The sequence below is a fragment of the Oncorhynchus mykiss genome, chromosome 2 (assembly GCF_057628025.1).
Source record: "Oncorhynchus mykiss isolate SJ-2025 chromosome 2, ASM5762802v1, whole genome shotgun sequence".
NCBI classification, from domain to species: Eukaryota; Metazoa; Chordata; class Actinopteri; order Salmoniformes; family Salmonidae; genus Oncorhynchus; species Oncorhynchus mykiss.
The window spans coordinates 56,258,577-56,282,105 of NC_143023.1; the positions used below are offsets into that span (position 1 = coordinate 56,258,577).

At 42.9% G+C, this 23,529-nt stretch overlaps 2 protein-coding genes across 4 annotated transcripts; both read right to left on the reverse strand.

Annotated features, from left to right (window-relative positions):
- Nucleotides 1-6,619: 6,619 nt before the first annotated feature.
- On the reverse strand, nt 6,620-10,389 carry LOC110492018 (apoptosis-enhancing nuclease). 3 transcript variants are annotated; one of them, XM_021565976.3, is made up of 4 exons: nt 10,354-10,389; nt 9,247-9,993; nt 8,772-8,972; nt 6,620-7,624 (listed from the first exon to the last, which is right to left on the reverse strand). In XM_021565976.3, the coding sequence occupies exons 2-4, from the start codon at nt 9,979-9,981 to the stop codon at nt 7,424-7,426; spliced, it is 1,137 nt and encodes a 378-aa protein (XP_021421651.2). In that variant the 5' UTR covers nt 9,982-9,993; nt 10,354-10,389; the 3' UTR covers nt 6,620-7,423. The 3 variants fall into 3 exon arrangements, with proteins under 3 accessions (XP_021421651.2, XP_036806911.1, XP_021421658.2); XM_036951016.2 differs by having other exon boundaries at nt 10,324-10,389; XM_021565983.3 differs by having other exon boundaries at nt 10,315-10,389.
- A 1,942-nt stretch (nt 10,390-12,331) lies between these two features.
- Nucleotides 12,332-20,596, reverse strand: pdia3 (protein disulfide isomerase family A, member 3). The gene is made up of 13 exons (XM_021566005.3): nt 20,265-20,596; nt 19,133-19,211; nt 18,824-18,941; nt 18,598-18,705; nt 18,332-18,461; nt 17,140-17,256; nt 16,705-16,830; nt 16,255-16,437; nt 13,703-13,811; nt 13,319-13,447; nt 13,149-13,228; nt 12,947-13,004; nt 12,332-12,801 (listed from the first exon to the last, which is right to left on the reverse strand). Exons 1-13 carry the CDS (start codon nt 20,396-20,398, stop codon nt 12,697-12,699), a joined length of 1,476 nt encoding a protein of 491 aa, XP_021421680.1. The 5' UTR covers nt 20,399-20,596; the 3' UTR covers nt 12,332-12,696.
- Nucleotides 20,597-23,529: the final 2,933 nt, after the last annotated feature.

The following is a 23,529-nucleotide window of genomic DNA, read 5'->3' on the forward strand; positions in this document are numbered from 1 at the left end:
CTCGGCCATCACTCATCCATATACTTATATATACATATTCTCATTCAACCCTTTAGATTTATGTATTAGGTAGTTGTTGCCGGGATTGTTAGATTACTTGTTAGATATTACTGCACTGTCGGAACTAGAAGCACACGCATTTCGCTACACTCGCATTAACATCTGCTAACCATGTGTATGTGACCAATAAGATTTGATTTGATTTAGTGCATTGTGAACTACGATGAACAACCATACTGGGGGTCGAAGAACTAAACGTCATAAGTTAAGTGCATCCACAGGAATGGAGTCAACAAGTTCTTCTGGCCAAGCCCAAGAGATGATATCAACTGGTATGGGGATGACCAGAGTGTGTTTGTGTCTGATGCCAAAGTCGTTGCCAAAAGATCAGCTCAGATTGACCACGGTATCTGGAAGTACTTGGAGGAATGTGGGAAAGTGGCAGATGTGAACTGATTGCCAGAGAAGAAGCCATCAGTGGCTAGAAAGAAATAGAGAATGGAGAACAGATGGATGTGACACAATAACATGTCAAAGACAAACAATTCTCAAGTAAAAGTTAGAATGGGAAATAATTTGTACAGGAAAATGTAGAGGAAATAGGCCTATTCCATGAACATGTTTTACTGCATACAAAATGTTTCTCAGTGCGCTCGGGAAAACTTAGTCTTCGTTTACATTCATTGTTGTGTTTTCAATTGTTCTATACCTCTAATAGACATGTTATATGTTTGTATGACAATGTTGTGTTAGGAAAGACATTTTAGTCAATAGGCTTCATCTTTTGGTCTTAATCTTTGACCAATAACCTTCCTTTTAATGTTCATATGAAATCAACACATGGTATAAAATGATTTGTAATAAAAACTATTACTAAATTGATCAAAATTGGATGAAATAATCATAAGTTATGTCATTGGTTTCACATTCCGTCACTGGTGTTACTGCATGGCATATTGGTGTTCTAGCATCAGCGTTGCCAATTTTCATATGTTTATGTGTATCTACCCAAATGTTGCTGCATTCATTAGTAAGCATTTTAAGTTTTAAGAATATGATAATCCAATTTTGATGACTCAACCTCAATTATTTCTGTTACAACACAAAACACGTGGTAGAAATATTAAAATGTTGCACAATAGAACTTTACACATACCGGTTCAAAGTAAATTATTACTAATCAAAACAATGTCTTAATATTAGCATTAACCTTTTACATTCAGGAAAGCCTAGTTCACAATGCACCAAATCAAATTCCTCCGATGGCATTGAGGAGCAGACCACATCAGTCATTGGCTTCATCAATAAGTGCATCGATGATGTCGTCGCCACAGTGACCGTACGTACATACCCCAACCAGAAGCCATGGATTACAGGCAATATCCGCACTGAGCTAAAGGCTAGAGCTGCCACTTTCAAGGAGCGGGACTCTAACCCGGAAGCTTCTAAGAAATCCCGCTATGCCCTCCGACGAACCACCAAACAGGCAAAGCGTCAATACAGGACTAAGATCGAATCGTGCAACACCGGCTCTGACGCTCGTCGGACGTGGCAGGGCTTGCAAACCATTACAGACTACAAAGGGAAGAACAGCCGAGAGCTGTCCAGTGACAAGAGCCTACCAGACGAGCTAAACTACTTCTATGCTCACTTCGAGGCAAATAACACTGAAACATGCATGAGAGCACCAGCTGTTCCGGAAGACACTCTCTGCAGCCGATGTGAGTAAGACCTTTGAACAAGTCAACATTCACAAGGCCGCAAGGCAAGACGGATTACCAGGACGTGTACTGTGAGCATGCGCTGACCAACTGGCAAGTGTCTTCACTGACATTTTCAACCTCTCCCTGTCCGAGTCTGTAATACCAACATGTTTCAAGCAGACCACCATAGTGCCTGTGCACAAGAACACTAAGGTAACCTGTCTAAATGACTGCCAACCCGTAGCACTCACGTCTGTATCCATGAAGTGCTTTGAAAGGCTGGTCATGGCTCACATCAACACCAATTTGCATACCGCCCCAACAGATCCACAGATGATGCAATCTCTATTGCACTCTACACTGCTCTTTCTCACCTGGACAAAAGGAACACCTATGTGAGAATGCTAATCATTGACTACAGCTCAGCGTTTAACACCATAGTGCCCTCAAAGCTCATCACTAAGCTAAGGACCCTGGGACTAAACACCTCCCTCTGCAACTGGATCCTGGACTTCCTGACGGGCCGCCCCAAGGTGGTAAGGGTAGGTAACAACACATCCGCCACGCTGATCCTCAACACAGGGGCCCCCCGGCGATGCGTGCTCAGTCCCCTCTTGTACTCCCTGTTCACTCATGACTGCACGGCCAGGCACGACTCCAACACCATCATTAAGTTTGCCGATGACACAACAGTGGTAGGCCTCTCCCTCAACATGATCAAGACAAAGGAGATGATTGTGGACTTCAGGAAAAAGAGGACTGAGCATGCCCCCATTCTCATCGACGGGGCTGCAGTGGTGCAGGTTGAGAGCTTCAAGTACCTTGGTGTCCACATCACCACCAGACTAAAATGGTCCAAGCACACCAGGACAGTCGTGAAGAGGGCATGCCAAAACCTATTCCCCCTCAGGAGACTGAAAAGATTTGGCATGGGTCCTCAGATCCTAAAAAGGTTCTATGACTGGTTGCATCACTGCCTCGTATGGCAACTGCTCGGCCTCCGACCGCAAGGCACTACAGAGGGTAGTGCAAACGGGCCAGTACATCACTGGGGCCAAGTTTCCTGCCATCCAGGACCTCAATACCAAGCGGTGTCAGAGGAAGGCTCTAAAAATTGTCAAAGACTCCAGCCACCCTAGTCATTGACTGTTCTCTCTGCTACCGCACGGCAAGCGGTACCGGAGCGCCAAGTCTAGGTCCATGAGGCTTCTAAACAGCTTCTACCCCCAAGCCATGAGACTCCTGAACACCTAATCAAATGGCTACCCAGACTATTTGCATTGCCCCCCCCCTCCCACACCGCTGCTACTCTCTATTGTTATCATCTATACATAGTCACTTTAATAACTCTACCTACATGTACATGTCAGCAAAAAAATAAACTTTTTCAGGACCGTCTTTCAAAGATAATTCGTAAAAACCTAAATAACTTCACAGATCTTCATTGTAAAGGGTTTAAACACTGTTTTCCATGCTTGTTCAATGAACCATAAACAAATAATGAACATGCACCTCTGGAACGGTCGTTAAGACACTAACAGCTTACAGACGGTAGGCAATTAAGGTCAGTTATGAAAACTTTCTACTGACTCTGAAAAACACCAAAAGAAAGATGCCCAGGATCCCTGCTCATCTGTGTGAATGTGCCTTAGGCATGCTGCAAGGAGGCATGAGTACTGCAGATGTGGCCAGGGCAATAAATTGCAATGTCTGTACTGTGAGACGCCGAAGACAGCACTACAGGGAGACAGGATGGACAGCTGATCGTCCTCGCAGTGGTAGACCACATGTACCAACACCTACACAGGATCGGAACATCCGAACATCACACCAGCGGGACAGGCACAGGATGGAAACAACAACTGCCCGAGTTATACCAGGAAAGCACAATCCCTCCATCAGTGCTCAGACTGTCCGCAATAGGCTGAGAGAGGCTGGACTAAGGGCTTGTAGGCCTGTTGTAAGGCAGGTCCTCACCAGACATCACCGGCAACAACGTCGCCTATGGGCACAAACCCACCGTCGCTGGACCAGACAGGACTGGCAAAAAGTGCTCTTCTCTGACGAGTCGCGGTTTTGTCTCACCAAGGGTGATGGTCGGATTCACATTTATCGTCGAAGGAATGTGCATTACACCGAGGATGGTACTCTGGAGCGGGATCGATTTGGAGGTGGAGGGTCCGTCATGGTCTGGGGAGGTGTGTCACAGCATCATTGGACTGAGCTTGTTGTCGTTGCAGACAATCTCAATGATGTGTGTTACAGGGAAGACATCCTCCTCCCTCGTGTGGTACCCTTCCTGCAGGCTCATCCTGACATGACCCTCCAGAATGACAATGCCACCAGTCATGCTGCTCGTTCTGTGCGTGATTTCCTGCGAGAGGAATGTCAGTGTTCTGCCCTGGCCAGCGAAGAGCTCAGATCTCAATCCCATTGAGCACGTCTGGGACCTGTTGGATCAGAGGGTGGGGGCCATTCCACCCAGAAATGTCCGGGAACTTGCAGGTGCCTTGGTGGAAGAGTGGGGTAACATCTCACAGCAAGAACTGTCAAATCTGGTGCAGCCCATGTGGAGGAGATGCACTGCAGTACTTAATGCAGCTGGTGTCCACACCAGATACTGACTGTTACTTTTGATTTTGACCCCCTTTTATTCAGGGACAGATTATTCCATTTCTGTTAGTCACATGTCTGTGGAACTTGTTCAGTTTATGTCTCAGTTGTTGAATCTTATGTTCATACAAATATTTACACGTTAAGTTTGCTGAAAATAAACGCAGTTGACAGTGAGAGGACGTTTCCTTTTTTGATTTGTTTATGACCTCAACTAACCGGTTGACTGTGTACCGTTAACCCCCTATATATAGTCTCGCTGTTGTTATTTTACTGCTGCTCTTTAATTACTTGTTACTTTAATTTCTTATCCATATTTTTTTAACTGCATTGTTGGTTAGGGGCTCACGTGTAAGCATTTAACTGTAAGGCGAACACCTGTTGTATTCGGCGCATGTGACTAATAAAATTCAATTTGTCATCCAAAATATCGTTAACACCAGTGACAAAAAAGGTAGCACTTGCACTTTATGTAATTTATTAATCTTAAAATTAAGGTGCCACGTTGATTTATAATGGTTAAGGGTTAACTATTATCTGACTAAGTGTTGGGTAAAAAAAAAATATTTGAATGGATGGCTCTTCAGAATCCACCACTTCCGTAGAATCACCCATTTAACACATTTGGGATGAATTGGAACGCCGACTTGCGAGCCAGGCCTAATCGGCCAACATCAGTGCCCGGCCTCACTAATGCTCTGGCGGCTGAATGGAAGCAAGTCTCCGCAGCCATGTTCCAACATCTACTGGAATGCTTTCCCAGTAGAGTTGAGGCTGTTATAGCAGCAAAGAAGGGACCACATCCACATTAATGCCCATGATTTTGAAATGAGATGTTTGACTAGCCGGTGTCCACATACACTACATGACCCAAAGTATCTTGCAGTATAAATCATGTATAGAGGTTCCAGAGAAAAGCTGATTATATGGAAGACTAGAGGACTTGCTGTACATTTGACATCACAGACGACTCTGAAACGAGATCGAAAGCTAAACTTGAGTTTGTTCCAAGTTTGCACTCCCACCTAGTGGAGAAAACGAACAAGTTGCTCATATTCAAGGCAAAAAAAAAGAAGAAAAAAAAAGATGGATTCAGATCATATTAACACAGCGTTTGATCTGAAACATTTAGAGAAAAAAAAGTGAAATTCCATGTTCGTGCAATGCTTTGGCACATCTATTTTGAAGTCCAGTTAAGAGTGGAGGTCGACCGATTAATTAGGGCCAATTTCAAGTTTTCATAACAATCGGCATTTTTGGACACTGATTGTGGACAATTTATTTTACACCTAGGCAAGTCAGTTAAGAACACATTCTTATTTTCAGTGACGGACTAGGAACGGTGGGTTAACTGTCTTGTTCATGGGCAGAACGACAGATTTTTACCTTGTCAGGTCGGGGATTCGATCTTGCAACCTTCCGGTTACTAGTCCAACGCTCTAACCCCGTTTTTCATTGCACTCCACAAGGAGACTGTGTGGCAGGCTGACTACCTGTTACGCGAGTGCAGCAAGAAGCCAAGGTTAAGTGCTAGCTCGCATTAAACTGATCTTTAAAAAAAACGTAACATAATCACTAGTGAACAACACATGGTTGATGATATTACTAGTTTATCTAGCGTGTCATGCGTTACATATAATCGGTGCCTGTTAATTTCTCATCGAATCACAGCATACTTCGCCAAACGGTTGATGATTTAACAAGCGCATTCGCAAAAATAAGCACTGTCGTTGCACGAATGTACATAACCATCAATGCCTTTCTTTAAAATCAATACACAAGTATATATTTTCAAACCTGCATATTTAGTTAATATTGCCTGCTAACATACATTTATTTTAACTAGGGAAATTGTGTCACTTCTCTTGCGTTCCGTGCAAGCAGTCAGGGTATATGCAGCAGTTTGGGCCGCCTGGCTCGTTGCAAACTGTGAAGACCATTTATTCCTAACAAAGATCTAAATTAATTTGCCAGAATTGTACATAATTATGACATAACATTGAAGGAACCACCAGCTTTCATATGTTCTCATGTTCTGAGCAAGGAATTTAAACATGGCACATATTGCACTTTTACTTTCTTCTCCAACACTTTGTTTTTGCATTATTTAAACCAAATTGAACATGTTTCATTATTTGATGTATTATATTAAGTTAAAATAAGTGTTCATTCAGTATTGTTGTAATTGTCATTACAAATAAATAAAATCGTCTGATTAATCGGTATCGGCTTTTTTTGGTCCTCCGATAATCAGTATTAAAAAGTAAAAATAATCGGCCGACCTCTAGTTAAGACAGTAAACATTTTCGTAAATTATTTTATTCCAATATATTGGTATCCAATTAGGGCACAGGCACAGCAGGGTCTTCATAGAACAGCAGCATAAAACATCAAGGTGGCAGTATGGTTCACCATTAGGTGACTGAAGGGGCAAAGGACCACTCACCGGGAGATACTGGTGTAATTTCACCGGGAGATACTGGTGTAATTTCATGCAAGAAAGCTTTAAATGCCGAGTTAAAGGAATCCTTCAGGATTTTGCCGCAGAGGCCCATTATCTACTTCCAGAGTTCGATGAACCCATGGATAATAAAATTGTGTGTGTCCAGTATGAAGGAAGTTAACATTGGTTTGCAAAACTACCTTTTAACTGGTGTTATAACAAGGGCTGCTAGCAGATACCCATAGACTTCCAGGCATTGTTGTAATTATCCAAGTAGTAAGTTAAGCATGTGTTTCGTATCCGATTACCACTTTATCTACATGTTAAGTCAAACATGCTCAACATACACAAAAGACATATGGATGCAATGCATTCAAATAAATCCTGTGTCATTGTATTTGTTCCAAGATTGCCATTCTTGACATTGAGCGACTGGATGTGTTGCCATGACCTTATCCCCTGTGGAAACTGTGGCTCCCACCATGAATGTGTGCAACATCAGCTAATCAGATTCATTTAATATCACCTCTTTTTCCACAAACTTCAGTTAATAGCCAGTCAGAAGAGCAGCTTGATATTGACTAAACCATACTGCCATGCTTGCCAAACTTGGATCATTTGACTTAAAACCCCTACCCCATCAACCCTCCTATACAGGCTTCTCTCAATGGCCATCATCGGTCAAGTCCTCTGGCCAGTACTGGTCCTGCATGTAGTGGTTTAAGGTAGCGGGGTCTGGGAGAATGCCTGTGCCTCGGTCCGTCATTCTCTCTCGCATGTCCTGTTCCCACTCCCCCTCCACGAGTTTATACAGGTCCAAGGAAGCCAGAGCATCCTCCACTGAACTGTGGCCCCTCCTTCCAACCTGTCAGGGACAAGACAAAGACCACGTGACATCAGATTCAAAATGACAAACGTTAAACGCCAATGACCAACCCAACACAGTCAAGACTCTTAACTTCTCTAGGGTAGAGGGCAGCTTTTGGAATTTTGGATGAAAAGCATGCCCAAATTAAACTGCCTTCTACTCGGGCCCAGAAGACATATGCATATAATTAGTCGATTTGGATAGAAAACACGAAAGTTTCCAAAACTGTTAAAATAGTGTCTGAGTATAACAGAACTGATTTGGCAGGCGAAAACCTGAGAAAAATCCATTCAGGAAGTAGGAATTTTTGTGTGTGTAGTTTTCTATTCAATGCCATTACAGTATCCATTGACTTAGGACTCAAATTGCAGTTCCTATGCCATCCACTAGAAGTCAAGTCTTTAGAAATTGTTTCAGGCTTGTATTCTGAACAATGAGGGAATAAGAGCAGTCTGAATGAGTGGACCCTGCCGTGTCACAGAGAGAGTGCCTTTCTTGTATACCTTTTAATATGGACGACGTTATTGTCCGGTTGAAATATTATAGATCATTTAGGCTAAAAACAACCTGAGGATTGAATATAAAACATCGTTTGACATGTTTCTATGAACTTTACGGATACAATTTGGATTTGTCGTCTGCCTGTTGTGACTGTTTGAGCCTGTGGATTACTGAATAAAAACAGAGGTTTTCAGATACAAAGAGACTTTATCGAACAAAAGGAACATTTATTGAATAAATGAATGTCTTCTGAGTGCAAACATGAAGATCAAAGGTAAGGGATTAATTTTCTCTCTATTTCTGGCTTGTTTAACTCTTCTACTTGGCTGGTTACTGTTTGTAATGATTTGTCTGCTGGGCTATGTTCTCAAATAATTGTACGGTATGCTTTCGCCATAAAGCATTTTTTAAATTTGACACCATGGTTGGATTCACGAGAAGTTAATCTTTAAACCTATATTTTCTGAATTTTTATAATGAGTATTTCTGTATTTGAATTTGGCGCTCTGCAATCTCACTGGATGTTGGCCAGGTGGGACCCACATACCCTAGAGAGGTTAAGATATCCATCGATCTTTTCAGATCCCTAACCTCAGACGCTTTTAAAAACATGGTCACCAAACACACAGAGAGGAACGCTCACCTGTATTTTCCTGTTTAGGAGGCTGTTGGCCAGGATCTTGAGTGAGACGCAGCGCTTTGTGGGGAAGCCAGCCAGTCGCCTGAGCAGACGCATACCACTTGTGTCCCTGATCATGTGACCCGGGTGGTTGAAATCCAAGGCCCGGAAGTCGTTGTACAGAGCATGGCCGATCACCACTTTCCCATCCAGTATTCCTAGTATCTGGACCAGAAAAGCAGACATAGTATTGGTGGCCATTATCAACAGGAACACACTTAGAAGACAAATAGGAATAATCAAAGTATTAAACTAACCATAAACGGCTTCAAATTGCACATCTACTTTCCTTTGAGACCCTGGCTAGGTCCAGTTGGGATTTTTAGCATATAGACTACTGTAATCTTTGGTCCAGAAGTCACAAAGGAAATAATACTATTAAAAAGGCCAAATAGAACCAGACAATCTTGTGATGATTAGGGGTTAGTTCTCTTCTTACCTCTGTCCTAGCCTTGGGGAAGGGCAGAGCGTTCTGTAAATGGTGCCTCTGGATGCCACTCCAACGGGTCCTGTAGTCAGTCACAGCCTGGCACGGACGGATGTACTTATCATAGAGGACATTGCCATGGTAATCTACCAAGCTGCAGCGTGCCAATTCACTAGTGCGCCCAGCCAGCCCTGTACCAACCATCTCGCAGTCCATTGCCACCACCGTGGTCGGGCACATGGTGAGGCAGGGAGAAGTGCGTCCACTAGCAGGAGGGCTGGCCTCAGACGAGAATCCACTGTCCACCTCCCATAGTTCACTCAGAGCGGACCCAACCAGCTTTTTGCCTTCTGAAGTCTGCTGGTTGGCTACACGGTTGTCCCCAGAAGCAGCTATCGGTAAACCCTCTACTGTGGGGGGCAATGGCAGTCCAAATTTAGCAACATGAGTCCATGAGTCTGTGGTTTTTAGAGTGCCATCAACTTCTAGACACGTGTGTCTCGCAGGTAATTTTATATTTTTTACTCTTTGGATAGTGTCCGGCGTTTTATTGTTTTCCTCTATCCTTTTTCTCTTATTGGAGATGTTATTCTTCTTTTGATGCTTCTTCCGTGCTCTGGCGTTCTCCACTGCACTGAGGAACATGGCTTTCCGGGATAAATATCTGTAGTTGTTGATAAGTCCCCAAAATTTGCGATGGGTTTTACTTCCAGTTGAAGTGCATGCTTCAAACATCGCTCTTTCCATGTAGTATCACATCTGCAACACACATTTTAATTTATTTCATTGGCAAAAAACGAACAAAAAGACTAAATTAGACTATAAGTTTAAGTATGGCACAATAGCTAGAACTAGCTACCACAATTGAGAAAACTAACAAATTCATGACTAAAGAGTAGAAATTATGCCAAAGATAGTGTCTAAATGTCACATCTGTCCGTGCTCCGGACCGCGTGTTACCAACGTGGCAAAATCCAATGAATAATCAAAATGTCGAAAAATAACATAATAAGGTAATTGCTTAGCTGTATGACATTGACTAACCAAAACATTATGCTAACGAATTAATACATAAATTACCTAAATTACCTGTATGCTAGCATGGATAGCATACAGTACCTCTGCTGACACGTCCACCGTCCCGAACACTCGACTGAACAAGCCCAGGCAAGGTTTACTGACTTGGCACTGATTGGCTCGTAGGCAAGTAAAGCCCCGCCTTTGGCCTTCGTTCTCAACTTTGATTGGACCATAGTTAAACCAATCCTACCAATCAGAGAAAAATACCAACTCGTGGCCTGATGTGAGTCATTTCACAGAATCACTTCCAGGTTAACAAAATGTGCTGAAAAAGCCCAAGATGCTGCCCTCTACTGGAGAGGAAAATCAGTTAATTCCAGCGTTCAAGTCTGATTCACACAGATTGGAACTCGGAGACATAGCAACAGGAAGTAGGGGTACTGCAGCACCCCCCCCCCCAAAAAAATAAAATAAATGAATACAAAATATATTTTAGGCAAAAATATTGTTTCACAATAGTAGTGCACTGGGCCTTTACAAGTCCTGTATTTTTATTTTCCAGGCAAGTAATTTCAGAACAAATTCTCATCTACAAAATTGCTTCCAACACTCTACTCAGCAAACTGGATGCAGTTTATCACAGTGCCATCCGTTTTGTCACTAAAGCACCTTATACCACCCACCACTGCGACCTGTATGCTCTAGTCAGCTGGCCCTCGCTACATATTCGTCGCCAGACCCACTGGCTCCAGGTTATCTACAAGTCCATGCTAGGTAAAGCTCCGCCTTATCTCAGTTCACTGGTCACGATGGCAACACCCACCCGTAGCACACGCTCCAGCAGGTGTATCTCACTGCTCATCCCTAAAGCCAACACCTCATTTGGCCGCCTTTCGTTCCAGTTCTCTGCTGCCTGTGACTGGAACAAATTGCAAAAATCGCTGAAGTTGGGAGACTTATCTCCCTCACCAACTTCAAACATCTGCTATCTGAGCAGCTAACCGATCGCTGCAGCTGTACATAGTCTATCGGTACATAGCCCACCCATTTTTTCCTACCTCATCCCCATACTGCACACCAATATCTCTACCTGTACATGACCATCTGATCATTTATCACTCCAGTGTTAATCTGCAAAATTGTAATTATTCGCCTACCTCCTCATGCCTTTTGCACACAATGTATATAGACTCTTTTTTCTACTGGGTCATTGGCTTGTTTATTGTTTACTCCATGTGTAACTCTGTGTTGTCTGTTCACACTGCTATGCTTTATCTTGGCCAGGTCGCAGTTGTAAATGAGAACTTGTTCTCAACTAGCCAACCTGGTTAAATAAAGGTGAAATAAAAAATAAATAAAAAACAATGACGGGCTAGTTTGAGCAAGTGGGTTAACTGCCTTGTTCAGGTACAGAACGACAGATTTTTACCTTGTCAGCTCGGGGATTCAATTTAGCAACCATTTGGTTACTGGCCCAACGCTCTAACCTCTAGGCTACCTGCCACCCCAAATGGAATTAGCAGTTCGATATAGCGGTCTGTATGCAGACCTTTGCCACCTAGGAAATGTGACAAGACCTTCTCATATAGTACTCAATTACCCCTGCTCTTAACCATTCAGGTGCTTAATCTATGAATCAGTGGTCACAGAAGAATTTCACACCTCTGCTCAAAGATCAATGACATTACACAGCAACATCTGCAAAGTACAAACTGTTTTCACAAGAGGAAAATAAACCATTACACTCGACTTTGTTACAAAAGATAGTGCACACTGGTGTCTTTGGAAATGGCCTCTCATAATCAAGGCCGGTTTCCTGGAAACAGAATAAGCCTATTCCTGGACTAAAACACCCTTTCAATAGAGTATCTCCATGGAGCATGTTTTTAGGTCAAGGAGTAAGCTATAAAAACACTCCCATTAAAAGTGCAACATTCTACAGAATGGTCCTCTGTGGTTTTGAAGAATATGTTTTAGATTTCTATTCTACTACTAGAGTCATACACAGCTTAATAATGTTCTATACACCCGACTGAAAACAGATACATTTCTCCATAAATTCAAATAAAAACATGCATTTTGTTTTGTGGGCCTTTTATTCCCAATCCTTCCAAAATGTACAAAAATGTGGTTAAAAATAAAATTACAATAACCACCCCGCTTTCAGAAAAAACTAAACAATAGATGACTGGAAATTGGTCTCAAACCAAAGTGCATCAGAGGTACAGACCAGGGGAAATAATCTCAATTTCAAAACTGTCCCTCTTTCCATACATTTAAAAATCAGGCAGGCCCTGGCCACCACCACCACCACCTTCCAGTGTTCCCAGAGCAGCAGGACCCAAGGGAGGGTTCAGAGCATTCTGTAGTTCACTAAAAATTGGAATATAATTTAGTTCCGTCAGTGTTTCCCGCCTCGGAATGTTGGCTCCAGTTGAGCTTTTATAGCTCCGTCTGCTTCTTCTTGGACTTCTCTTCTTGAGCCACCAGAGGGTTGGTGGCCTCCCTCTTCAGGTAGGAGATAAAATCACTGACCTCGCGAGCACCCTGAAAAAAAAAAAAAAACATCAAACCCAGGTAAGCTGCTGCATCAACGTGAGACAATGAGGTCTAAGTGGGAGTACCCTTTCACTCTTACATGAGCCAGATACTTTAACCCAAGGCGTATATGTTATGTATACTCGGGACAAACCTCATATTTCTTTGGGCTCATTTTCTGTCCAGCTGGAGCAAAGAAGATGGTGGGGAATCTGAAACAGTGGTATGGGGGGGGGGGGGGGGGACATGAAGAATGAAGATCAAGGTGTAACACAGACGGGACTTGTTTGACATGTAGGTCCTGTGTGTGTCAAGTACTTTCCAAATAGTTCTGACTTGGAAGACTTATCACTCACCCCCTGACTTCGTATTGAGATGGGACATCATTGGCTGTGGCGTCCATCTTTGCGATGACAATGTTGGGATCACTGGACAGCTGTGAGGTAGGGGAGGGAAAGGGTTTGTCTCACGTGCCAATGTAGAATGGCCATGACATAGTCAAGATTTAAAAATCAGTAGCCCTTACCTTCTCTCCCAGCTCTTTCCACTTGGGCTCCAGGCTCTTGCAGTGGCCGCACCACGGGGCGTAGAACTCAATCAGCACGTCCTTTTCCTCGTTGTTCACAATGGCGTCAAAGTTCTCAGCCACCACAGTCTGGAGAACAGAGGAAAAAAAGAAAGTTAGCCTTGGTGAGAATGGTTTACACAGACAAACCTTGAGAAAACACGTGCTTTTTAAAAAAAAATGGCGTAAACTAGGGGAATCTCTCAAACAGCACAACATAAACCTAGGCCCTCCCCCCCAACACACTGCTCTCATTGGAAATCATTGAGTTGCAGTGTTTCTCCCCCAGGTTTGGGAGCACCCACCCTTAACCACTTGCAATTTCAGTCTCAAGTGCTGACTCACCTTGACGGGGCCGTCATTGTTCTCAGGGCTGGGCTCAGACTTGAGGTAACGCTTCAGCTTGCCGTCAAAGTAGTCCTGCAGGAAACGCTCCAGGGCCTTGCCGTCACGTCTGTGGAAGACCAAGACATTGGACTGAATCAGTAGGGAATAGCACGTGGGGAAATAAAACCCAGACACAGGACGTTTCTACTTCCACCGAGGTCATCAAGACCCATTAGTGCTTCTATATTGGGTGGAAAGTGTACATGATATCCTTTGCCACAGAGTTTAAATGTCACAAATTTGGCTCCAAAAGCACCAAGTGCTTTTTAGCATTCTTCAAGGGTCGCTTGAAATGTTAAATGGAATTCAATGGCAGGTTGTACTCACTGTTACGTGAAGGTGATGAGTGTGTGTGAATTCCCTAGGTAAATTACAGGTAGATCAATAAACTCATAACCACTAAATCATTAACCAGTCTGTCACCCTAGAGCTGGAACGATACAACGAAAAATTAGACATCCACATTGTCTTCCTCTTACCAAAGCATTTTGGCTTACATTGGTCATTTTGATACACAACGTTCCTGTAGATTGTTCTAAAAACCATTATTTGGTCAACAGTAATAGCCTATGCATTATGTTGATTCCTGCTACGAAAGTATCTGTTAAGTTCATGTTTTAAGTATCCCTATATTTCTGTTATTACGGGGCTATCACTCTGTCAAGAGTGCGCCTGCACAGGAAGTTTGGTTGTTGATGGACCTAGCCTTGAGTGGAATGGCTACCTTGTAGTGTGTTCATACGGTATAGTAAACTTTGTTAAACTGGAACCTTGTTGTGTCATTTCGAGTTAACAGTATCTACCTGTCCCTGTCGGCTGCTGACGCTCACTCCCTCGCCCCACTGTGCACAAAGACGAGGGAGCGATGCATTTTGAGAACCCCAAGCATACAGTGCCTTCAGAAGATATTCACAACCCTGGACTTTTTCCCACATGTTGGTGTGTTACAAAGTGAGATTAAAAATGGATTTAGTCGTTTGTCAACGATCAACACAAAATACTCATGGGGGGGAAAAAATCAAATTGATGTTAAAAATTTTTTTTGATTACATAAATATTCAACCCCCTGAATCAATCATGTTAAAATCACCTTTGGCAGCATTAAGTCTTTCTGGGTAAGTCTCTAAGAGCTTTCCACACCTGGATTGTGCAACATTTGCCCATTATTCTTTTCAAAAATCTTCAAGCGCTGTCAAATTGGTTGTTGATCATTGCTAGACAACCATTTTTCAGGTTTTGCTATAGTTTTGACTTAAATCTGTTTGAAAATCTAACTCAGCCACTCAGGAACATTCATGGTCCTCTTGGTAAGCAACTCCAGTGTAGATTTGGCCATGTGTTTTATGTTATTATCCTACTGAAAGGTGAATTCATCTCCCAGTGTCTGGTGGAAAGCAGACTGAACCAGGTTTTCCTCTAGGATTTTGCCTGTGCTTAGCTCTATTTCGTTTATTTTTTTATCCTGAAAAACTCCCCCTTAACGATTACAGGCACACAAACATGATGCAGCCACCACTATGCCGGGAAATATGGAGAGGTACTCAGTAATGTGCTGTAGCAGATGTTCCCCAAACATAACACTGTATTCAGGACAAAATTCAGGCTGCAACAACAAAACGTGGAAAAAGTCAAGGGGGTGTGAATACTTTGAAGGCATTGTATGACCGTTGCTCAAAATGCTATTGCGGGAAAAAGACAGAAAAACGACTGTCGTTATAGTTACAGAGGGGAGTGTAACAGCTTTCCTGAGAGTACATCATACATGCCTCACCTCATAATACTAATTTCATGGCGCCACTTTACAGCCGGAGTAGGCTGTAGTGTGGTATGGTGTTGATGTGCCGCGGAGCACACCGCTCACAGTGAATAGCCCTGCATCAAGTAGCCTAGCCCTGGACAATGTTTTTGTAGGACATTAGCCTACATTTACTGAGAGAGTCAGAAATTAAGCAGCAATACCATATTTTAGATTTAGCAATCTAGCTAAGTGTTTTGAGTTCCCACTTCCTCGGGTGGTCAATAATACGTCCCTTAGGCCAATGTGCACAAAGACGTCAGCAAATTCTCTGAGGAGTCGAAAAATACATAGATTATTCTGGATCAATTTTGACAGGTTGCACATAATATCAATGATGCATTTCCTAGATCAAAGAGTTTACTTTTTTTGAATCATAGGCCACCATCTCAGTTGTCTTGTCACTGGGAAGAAAATGTAAATTTAAAATTAAAAAAAAAAAAATAAAGTAAAACTCTAGAGCCCTGCTGCTTGTAATGTAAAGCAACTGTCAGTTAAATGTTATGGTATTTGTTGTTATCGAGCAAAAGTTACATTTATCGCGATATGGACAAAGTTATATCTCCCAGCTCTAGCACCCCCCCCCCCCCCCCCCCCCAAAAAAACATTGGAATTTATCGCATTTGTGTCTATATCGCCCAGTTCTACTTCACCCTAACCTAAGAGATACCATGTCCGAAGTGCCATTTTGAGTTGCATGGTGAGTGACACTTACGAGAACTCCTCAGCCATGACGTATTTGTCTCCCTTGGCAGTGCGGATGCCGACCACGGGCAGCTCTCCGGAGCTGGCATCCAGGCCCATCTCAGAGATGTCGTGGCTGAAGCTGTTCTTGCTGGCCACGGCAAAGTTCAGCGTTTTCCCCTGGTCCAGGAAGCTCTTGGCCACCTTCATTACCCTATAGACAGCAAGAGAGAGGGAGCTGGGTTCATACAACAATGCTTTGGAACATTTTGTCATGGATCCCAAAGAGTCCACTTGTATGCAAATCTGTTGCAAATCTCCATTGAACATGCTTTTCCCCATCAGTGTCCAGGAAACCAGAATTCAGAGTAAACTTGTACTTCATTTTGTGTAGTCTTGGGAACTGACAGCTAGAGAAAATACACTAAGGCACACAAAGGAGGTTCCCTCCTGGGAGTAAGTTATTTATTAGGGACCCTACCGGTTCCTCCAGTAGTTGGAGCCTTTGGGGTTCTTCTCATAGTCCACATCATAGTAGGCCACCAGCAGGTCCTTGTCCTTCATTTGGTCCTTATTGTCATCAGTCATGTGGGGGCACATTCCAAAGCTGATGGAGAAAAAAAATAATTATATCAGTGTAAGAGGGACAACTCGTTTCATTAATGTCAGCATCCAAAATGCAGTGTAAAAGATGTACAACTTGTTAGAAATATGTCACCACCTCATCCATCTCGACTGTGGGATTGAAAAAAAAGAAAAAAAATAAGGGCTGCTCTTCAGAGAAATTGGACTTAACTGGCCCATGCATCTCCCAAGAATTCATTAAATACACCAACAACAAAAATCAATTCAAACTGCCTATGCTTTTTTACTGCTGGCAACACGAGGGAGAACATTTTGAGGTGGTAAAACTCACATGTTGTCCTGGACAAACTTCTTGATCATGGCATTGGTGAACTTGTCCTCACTGAACTTGATACTGCTCTCTTCAAATTTGTTGCTGAGGCGTGCTGGACGGAACAGAATGATTCCCCTGCAATAAAACAGAACACAAGCAGTCAGATCGAGAGACAAGGACACTCAAACATAATCTATGAACTGATACACAAAACACCAGATTCAACATTTGAGTTTTTCTATATAAAGAATACAAAATTCTCGCAACCAATGGAATTAATTATATATATATATATATATGATACAAGCATCCCAGCTCTGCATATTCTGCTGTGAAGAGACAGAATCATTAGATCATTTGTTTTGTCCATATGTAGCTTGTTTTTGGTCACAGGTTCAGGAATGGCTGAAGAATTGCAACAATTACCTGGAGCCAACTCTGCAAAGAGCACCGCTGGGTGATTTGAAAAGTCATAGCCACACATGCTCTGAGCAAAAATTGTTCCATTTAATTTACAATCTGTAGAAACTATGCGCCTAGAAAGGTTCAGAACTTTAGTGAATCACAGCTGATTAATATATAGCAAATCATCTGGATGGTATTCAGAGATAGGAGGGGTTGAGGGTAACTGAAGGATGAGACTAAAAGCAAACAAAATAACTAATGTTGTCAGGGTCTGAGAATATGAAATATACTTATTCATGTCACTGAGGGAGAGAGGGTCACATTAAGGGAGAAATAAAAAGTGAATGGCCCGTACCACTTAGTGTGCTGCCTAGCAGTAAAGACAATGTTTTTACAGATGTGTAAGTGGACACTCAGCCTAGGAGGAAGGGTTAAATATCAGTGCTTGTGTGAAAAGGTTTGTGTCTAATGCAGCTGTATCGATCCTCTGGGAAGAATAAACTTGGTTGAGCTTTCATAGCGTCCATTGAGTTTTTTACTCTGAGAATTAGAACCTAACAATGTAAAATATGGTGTTTGTAAAATGTATATAGTATGTATGAGCTGGAAGTAGAAGCCTAAGTGTTGTTGTGCATTAGTTTACTCCAACTAGGGGAGGGGTTAGGGAAATTTAATAACACACAAATATATGGGGAATTGGAAATGATACAGACAATTATATTGGTAGAAGCCACAATCTGCAATATTAAAGCTGGTCTATCCTCGGGGTAAGTGGAGAAAACACAATGTTAAGAGGAGCACTCACTCTCCCTCCACGCCATGCTTCTGGAGAAGCTCCCCAGAGTTGGTGTGTGCAAAGCGGAAGGACTCTCGGAGGGCACTGGCCGACTTAAGGAACTCTGCTTGGGCTGGGCTTCCACCGTCAGCAAAGAAACCTGGACAGGACAAACACAGGAAATATGCCATACAGTCAAATATGATTGACAACAAAGGAAAAAGTTGAAAAACTTTACTCTGTCATTTAGTTGTGTTTATTTATTGAAGAGGTCAACTTCCAAAGGCTTAACCTACCCACAACACTTGCGTCACGGTCTCCGACATACTTCGTAAAATCTGCCTCGGTCTTGAGCTCTACGGAAGATGGGCCAGCCTGCTTCTTTAGATGGCTCACAATCCCATCTGACAGAGAGAGAGACCATTGAAATACCTGGTCAAAACATGCAATAGGTTACAGGCATGTATTATGCTTTTGTATCTAAGCGTATCAGACTTAACACGGCATGTTAAGTCCAAATACCTGCAGTTCTGGGCCCATCGTAGGCACCGGCATCCTCTCCGTCTTTGAAGATCTTCAGTGTTGGGTAACCGCTAACTCCGTACTTCTGGCACACATTGTTTTGGACCGTGCAGTCGACCTAAAGCACAATGACAGGTGGCCATTACTTAGTGAATGTGACAAAGAGCACAAACTAGGTGACTAACTCAGTTTATAAACCTTGTAGACATGGCTGTCTTTACAGGAGTATGGAGATTTCACACAACCGGTTGTAATCCAAAGGTAACATTTTAATGTACAAAAGGTAGGTGCATTAAGTGACTAAAGTACCTTGGCCAATGCGACAATGCCTTTCAGACGCGTTGCTGCCACCTCAAACTCCGGAGCTAGCCGTTTACAATGGCCACACCTAAGGGACACACAAGTGAGGTAAACTGAGATCAGTAAAACAAAAGCTTGACCCTTATGTTGCTGTTAATAATCCATTCAGACCTTAGTTTGAAATCTAGAGGATGGGTGGGCTTTAAAAGCAGGTGGAATTTGATACCACCGTGATGGATTAAATGTATGGGTGTAAATTAACGTTTTAATAAACGCAGCCGCAATGTTGAGGAAAAAGGAAATCCACATTATTGCTGGAAAATACAAATCTGTGAATGAAGTTATCAAATATGAACTATCTTGAAAAGGATAGATGGTTCTGATCACCCGATGAAGTCTTGTTCAAGTCTGACAGCATTGAACTACCTGCTAACTGTTCTGGGGACCAATCAGGAGTAGCCACCCAAACTTCACTGGCCAATCATAAGGTTACAAAAGTGGTATGCCAAGCCCCCACGTTAGGTGATTTTAAACCCATTTTAGCTCGCTTTTAGCCTCCAAGTTAAGCTTGAAAAGGTAAACAAGTTACATTTGAGGAAACTCATGCTCAACCTGAAACTCTACGAAATAAAATTCAATTTTCTATTATATGAAACATTGTGGCTTGCCAGGCCACATCCAAAGTAGCCAACTTAGTATGTAACTGTGTCCATTCTGAGACACCCAGCTAGCTAGTATAACATATGACATTTGATAACGAGCAACGCTATGTAGCCAGCAAAGTGCATGTAAGAAATAAGAAGCAGAAATGGGTCACTATGGCCAATTTGACATTCACTTCCTAGCAAATGTTATGAGTTAACCATTAAGTAGGTAACGTTAACGTTTGAAAATTGTTTGTTTCCTCAACCAGCTAACGTTAATACATATAGTTAGCTAGCAGTTAGCTAACAGTTAGTTGACAGCCAGAGTCAACTATTCAATTCTATAGAGCGTTAACTATTCTTTTTGTGTGTGTATGTATTCCTCTTGCGCGAGTTACTGGACAGTAGAGCTAGCTAACAGTGTATATTCACTGGAGACAAAATTGTAACAATTTAGCCTCAACATGTAATTAACTATGCGTTTCTGTAGACCTTACCATGGCGCAAAGAATTCCACTAGAATCATCCCGTGATCTCCAATTTTACTGTCGAAATCATCATCAGAGAATTCTATCACATCACTCGCCCGGGCAGCCCCGGCGAGAACAATGAAAAAAAACAATTTCAACATTGCAAAACGTGCCAAAAGAGGAGCAAATTCAAATGTTTTTTTTGGAAACACTCCTAATGTGATAATGTGCTAGGCCCAATGTTGGAGGCACTTGTGGAAAGAGAAAGAGAAAGGGCTATTAGTGGAGATGGTAAGGATGTGAATGACTGCGCTGCTAAACAAAGTGTGGCATCTCACCATTGGATTTTGAACAGCGTCATACTGTCTGAATCAGCCAATAAGAGTCAGGCACATATGATTTCCTTGTTCACTACCAATCCCCATTCATCCCCTTTATTTAATTTAAATCGCAAAAATGATACTGATAATATTGATCACAGACTTCAATTAATCTAAATACAGTACAACGAACGTTATTTGTTGTGGGAAAAATATAAATCACAGATATTAAAATAGTATGCATTATAATGTTCATTGCTTATTCATTACTATTGATACATTGTGTCTTTCTTTCCAAACAAAAATGTTCTGTGTCAGATGATACAATACTTTTTACATGTATTAATCACTACAGTATTTTGAACTAAGAGCCTGACAGAGTTGATTGATTTATGGAGTTACAGACAACGTAATAACAGGTGAGAGATTACGTTGTAGAACGATTATACTGTTGTGACATCACACATAGTAAAATATCATTTCGATTTATGACACATTTGTGTTCTGTTGAAGAGAACATTTCAGTCATGTCAAACTGCTTTGGTGAAATCATGTCAAACTGCTTTGGTGAAATCATGTCAAACTTATTTTGTTTTGCTTAGCTGAACGATATTCATATAGACAAATGGGGACACAGGTAAGTCATAATTTAACAATCCTTTTTTTTTCACCTTTATTTAACCAGGTAGGCTAGTTGAGAACAAGTTCTCATTTGCAACTGCGACCTGGCCAAGATAAAGCATAGCAGTGTGAACAGACAACACAGAGTTACACATGGAGTAAACAATTAACAAGTCAATAACATAGTAGAAAAAAGAGAGTCTATATACATTGTGTGCAAAAGGCATGAGGAGGTAGGCGAATAATTACAATTTTGCAGATTAACACTGGAGTGATAAATGATCAGATGGTCATGTACAGGTAGAGATATTGGTGTGCAGTATGGGGATGAGGTAGGTAAAATTGGGTGGGCTATTTACCGATAGACTATGTACAGCTACAGCGATCGGTTAGCTGCTCAGATAGCAGATGTTTGAAGTTGGTGAAGGCGATTTTTCAGCGATTTTTGCAATTCGTTCCAGTCACAGGCAGCAGAGAACTGGAACGAAAGGCGACCAAAAGAGGTGTTGGCTTTAGGGATGATCAGTGAGATACACCTGCTGGAGTGCGTGCTACGGGTGGGTGTTGCCATCGTGACCAGTGAACTGAGATAAGGCGGAGCTTTACCTAGCATGGACTTGTAGATGACCTGGAGCCAGTGGGTCTGGCGACGAATATGTAGCGAGGGCCAGCCGACTAGAGCATACAGGTCGCAGTGGTTGGTGGTATAAGGTGCTTTAGTAACAAAACGGATGGCACTGTGATAAACTGCATCCAGTTTGCTGAGTAGAGTATTGGAAGCTATTTTGTAGATGACATCGCCGAAGTCGAGGATCGGTAGGATAGTCAGTTTTACTAGGGTAAGTTTGGCGGCGTGAGTGAAGGAGGCTTTGTTGCGGAATAGAAAGCCGACTCTAGATTTGATTTTAGATTGGAGATGTTTGATATGAGTCTGGAAGGAGAGTTTACAGTCTAGCCAGACACCTAGGTACTTATAGATGTCCACATATTCTAGGTCAGAACCATCCAGGGTGGTGATGCTAGTCCGGCGTGCGGGTGCAGGCAGCGAACGGTTGAAAAGCATGCATTTGGTTTTACTAGCGTTTAAGAGCAGTTGGAGGCCACGGAAGGAGTGTTGTATGGCATTGAAGCTCGTTTGGAGGTTAGATAGCACAGTGTCCAAGTGTAACAGTATTATTTTTAAACCGTCCCCTCGCCCATACCCGGGCGCGAACCGAATCTGCACACATCAACAACTGACGCCTACGAAGCGTCGTTACCCATCGCTCCACAAAAGCCGCGGCCCTTGCAGAGCAAGGGGAACTACTACTTCAAGGTCTCAGAGCAAGTGACGTCACTGATTGAAACGCTATTTAGCGCCCACGCTAACTAAGCTAGCCGTTTCACATCCGTTACACTCACCCCCCTTTTGACCTTCCTCCTTTTTCCGCAGCAACCAGTAATCCGGGTCAACAGCATCAATGTAACAGTTTAATTTTTAAACCGTCCCCTCGCCCATACCCGGGCGCGAACCAGGGACTTTCTGCACACATCAACAACTGACGCCTACGAAGCGTCGTTACCCATCGCTCCACAAAAGCCGCGGCCCTTGCAGAGCAAGGGGAACCACTACTTCAAGGTCTCAGAGCAAGTGACGTCACTGATTGAAACGCTATTTAGCGCCCACGCTAACTAAGCTAGCCGTTTCACATCCATTACACAAGGACGGGCCGGAAGTATACAGAATGGTGTTGTCTGCGTAGAGGTGGATCAGGGAATCGCCCGCAGCAAGGGGGGGGGGGCGAAGCTGTTGGCCGAGGTTGGAGTAGCCAGGAGGAAGGCATGGCCAGCCGTTGAGAAATGCTTGTTGAAGTTTTCGCTAATCATGGATTTATCGGTGGTGACCGTGTTACCTAGCCTCAGTGCAGTGGGCAGCTGGGAGGAGGTGCTCTTGTTCTCCATGGACTTTACAGTGTCCCAGAACTTTTTGGGGTTCGAGCTACAGGATGCAAATTTCTGCCTGAAGAAGCTGGCCTTTGCTTTCCTGACTGACTGCGTGTATTGGTTCCTGACTTCCCTGAACAGTTGCATATCGCAGGGACTATTCGATGCTATTGCAGTCCGCCACAGGATGTTTTTGTGCTGGTCGGGGGCAATCAGTTCTGGAGTGAACCAAGGGCTATATCTGTTCTTAGTTCTGCATTTTTTGAACGGAGCATGCTTATCTAAAATGGTGAGGAAGTTACTTTTAAAGAATGACCAGGCATCCTCAACTGACGGGATGAAGTCAATATCCTACCAGGATACCCGGGCCAGGTCGATTAGAAAGGCCTGCTCACAGAAGTGTTTTAGGGAGCGTTTGACAGTGATGA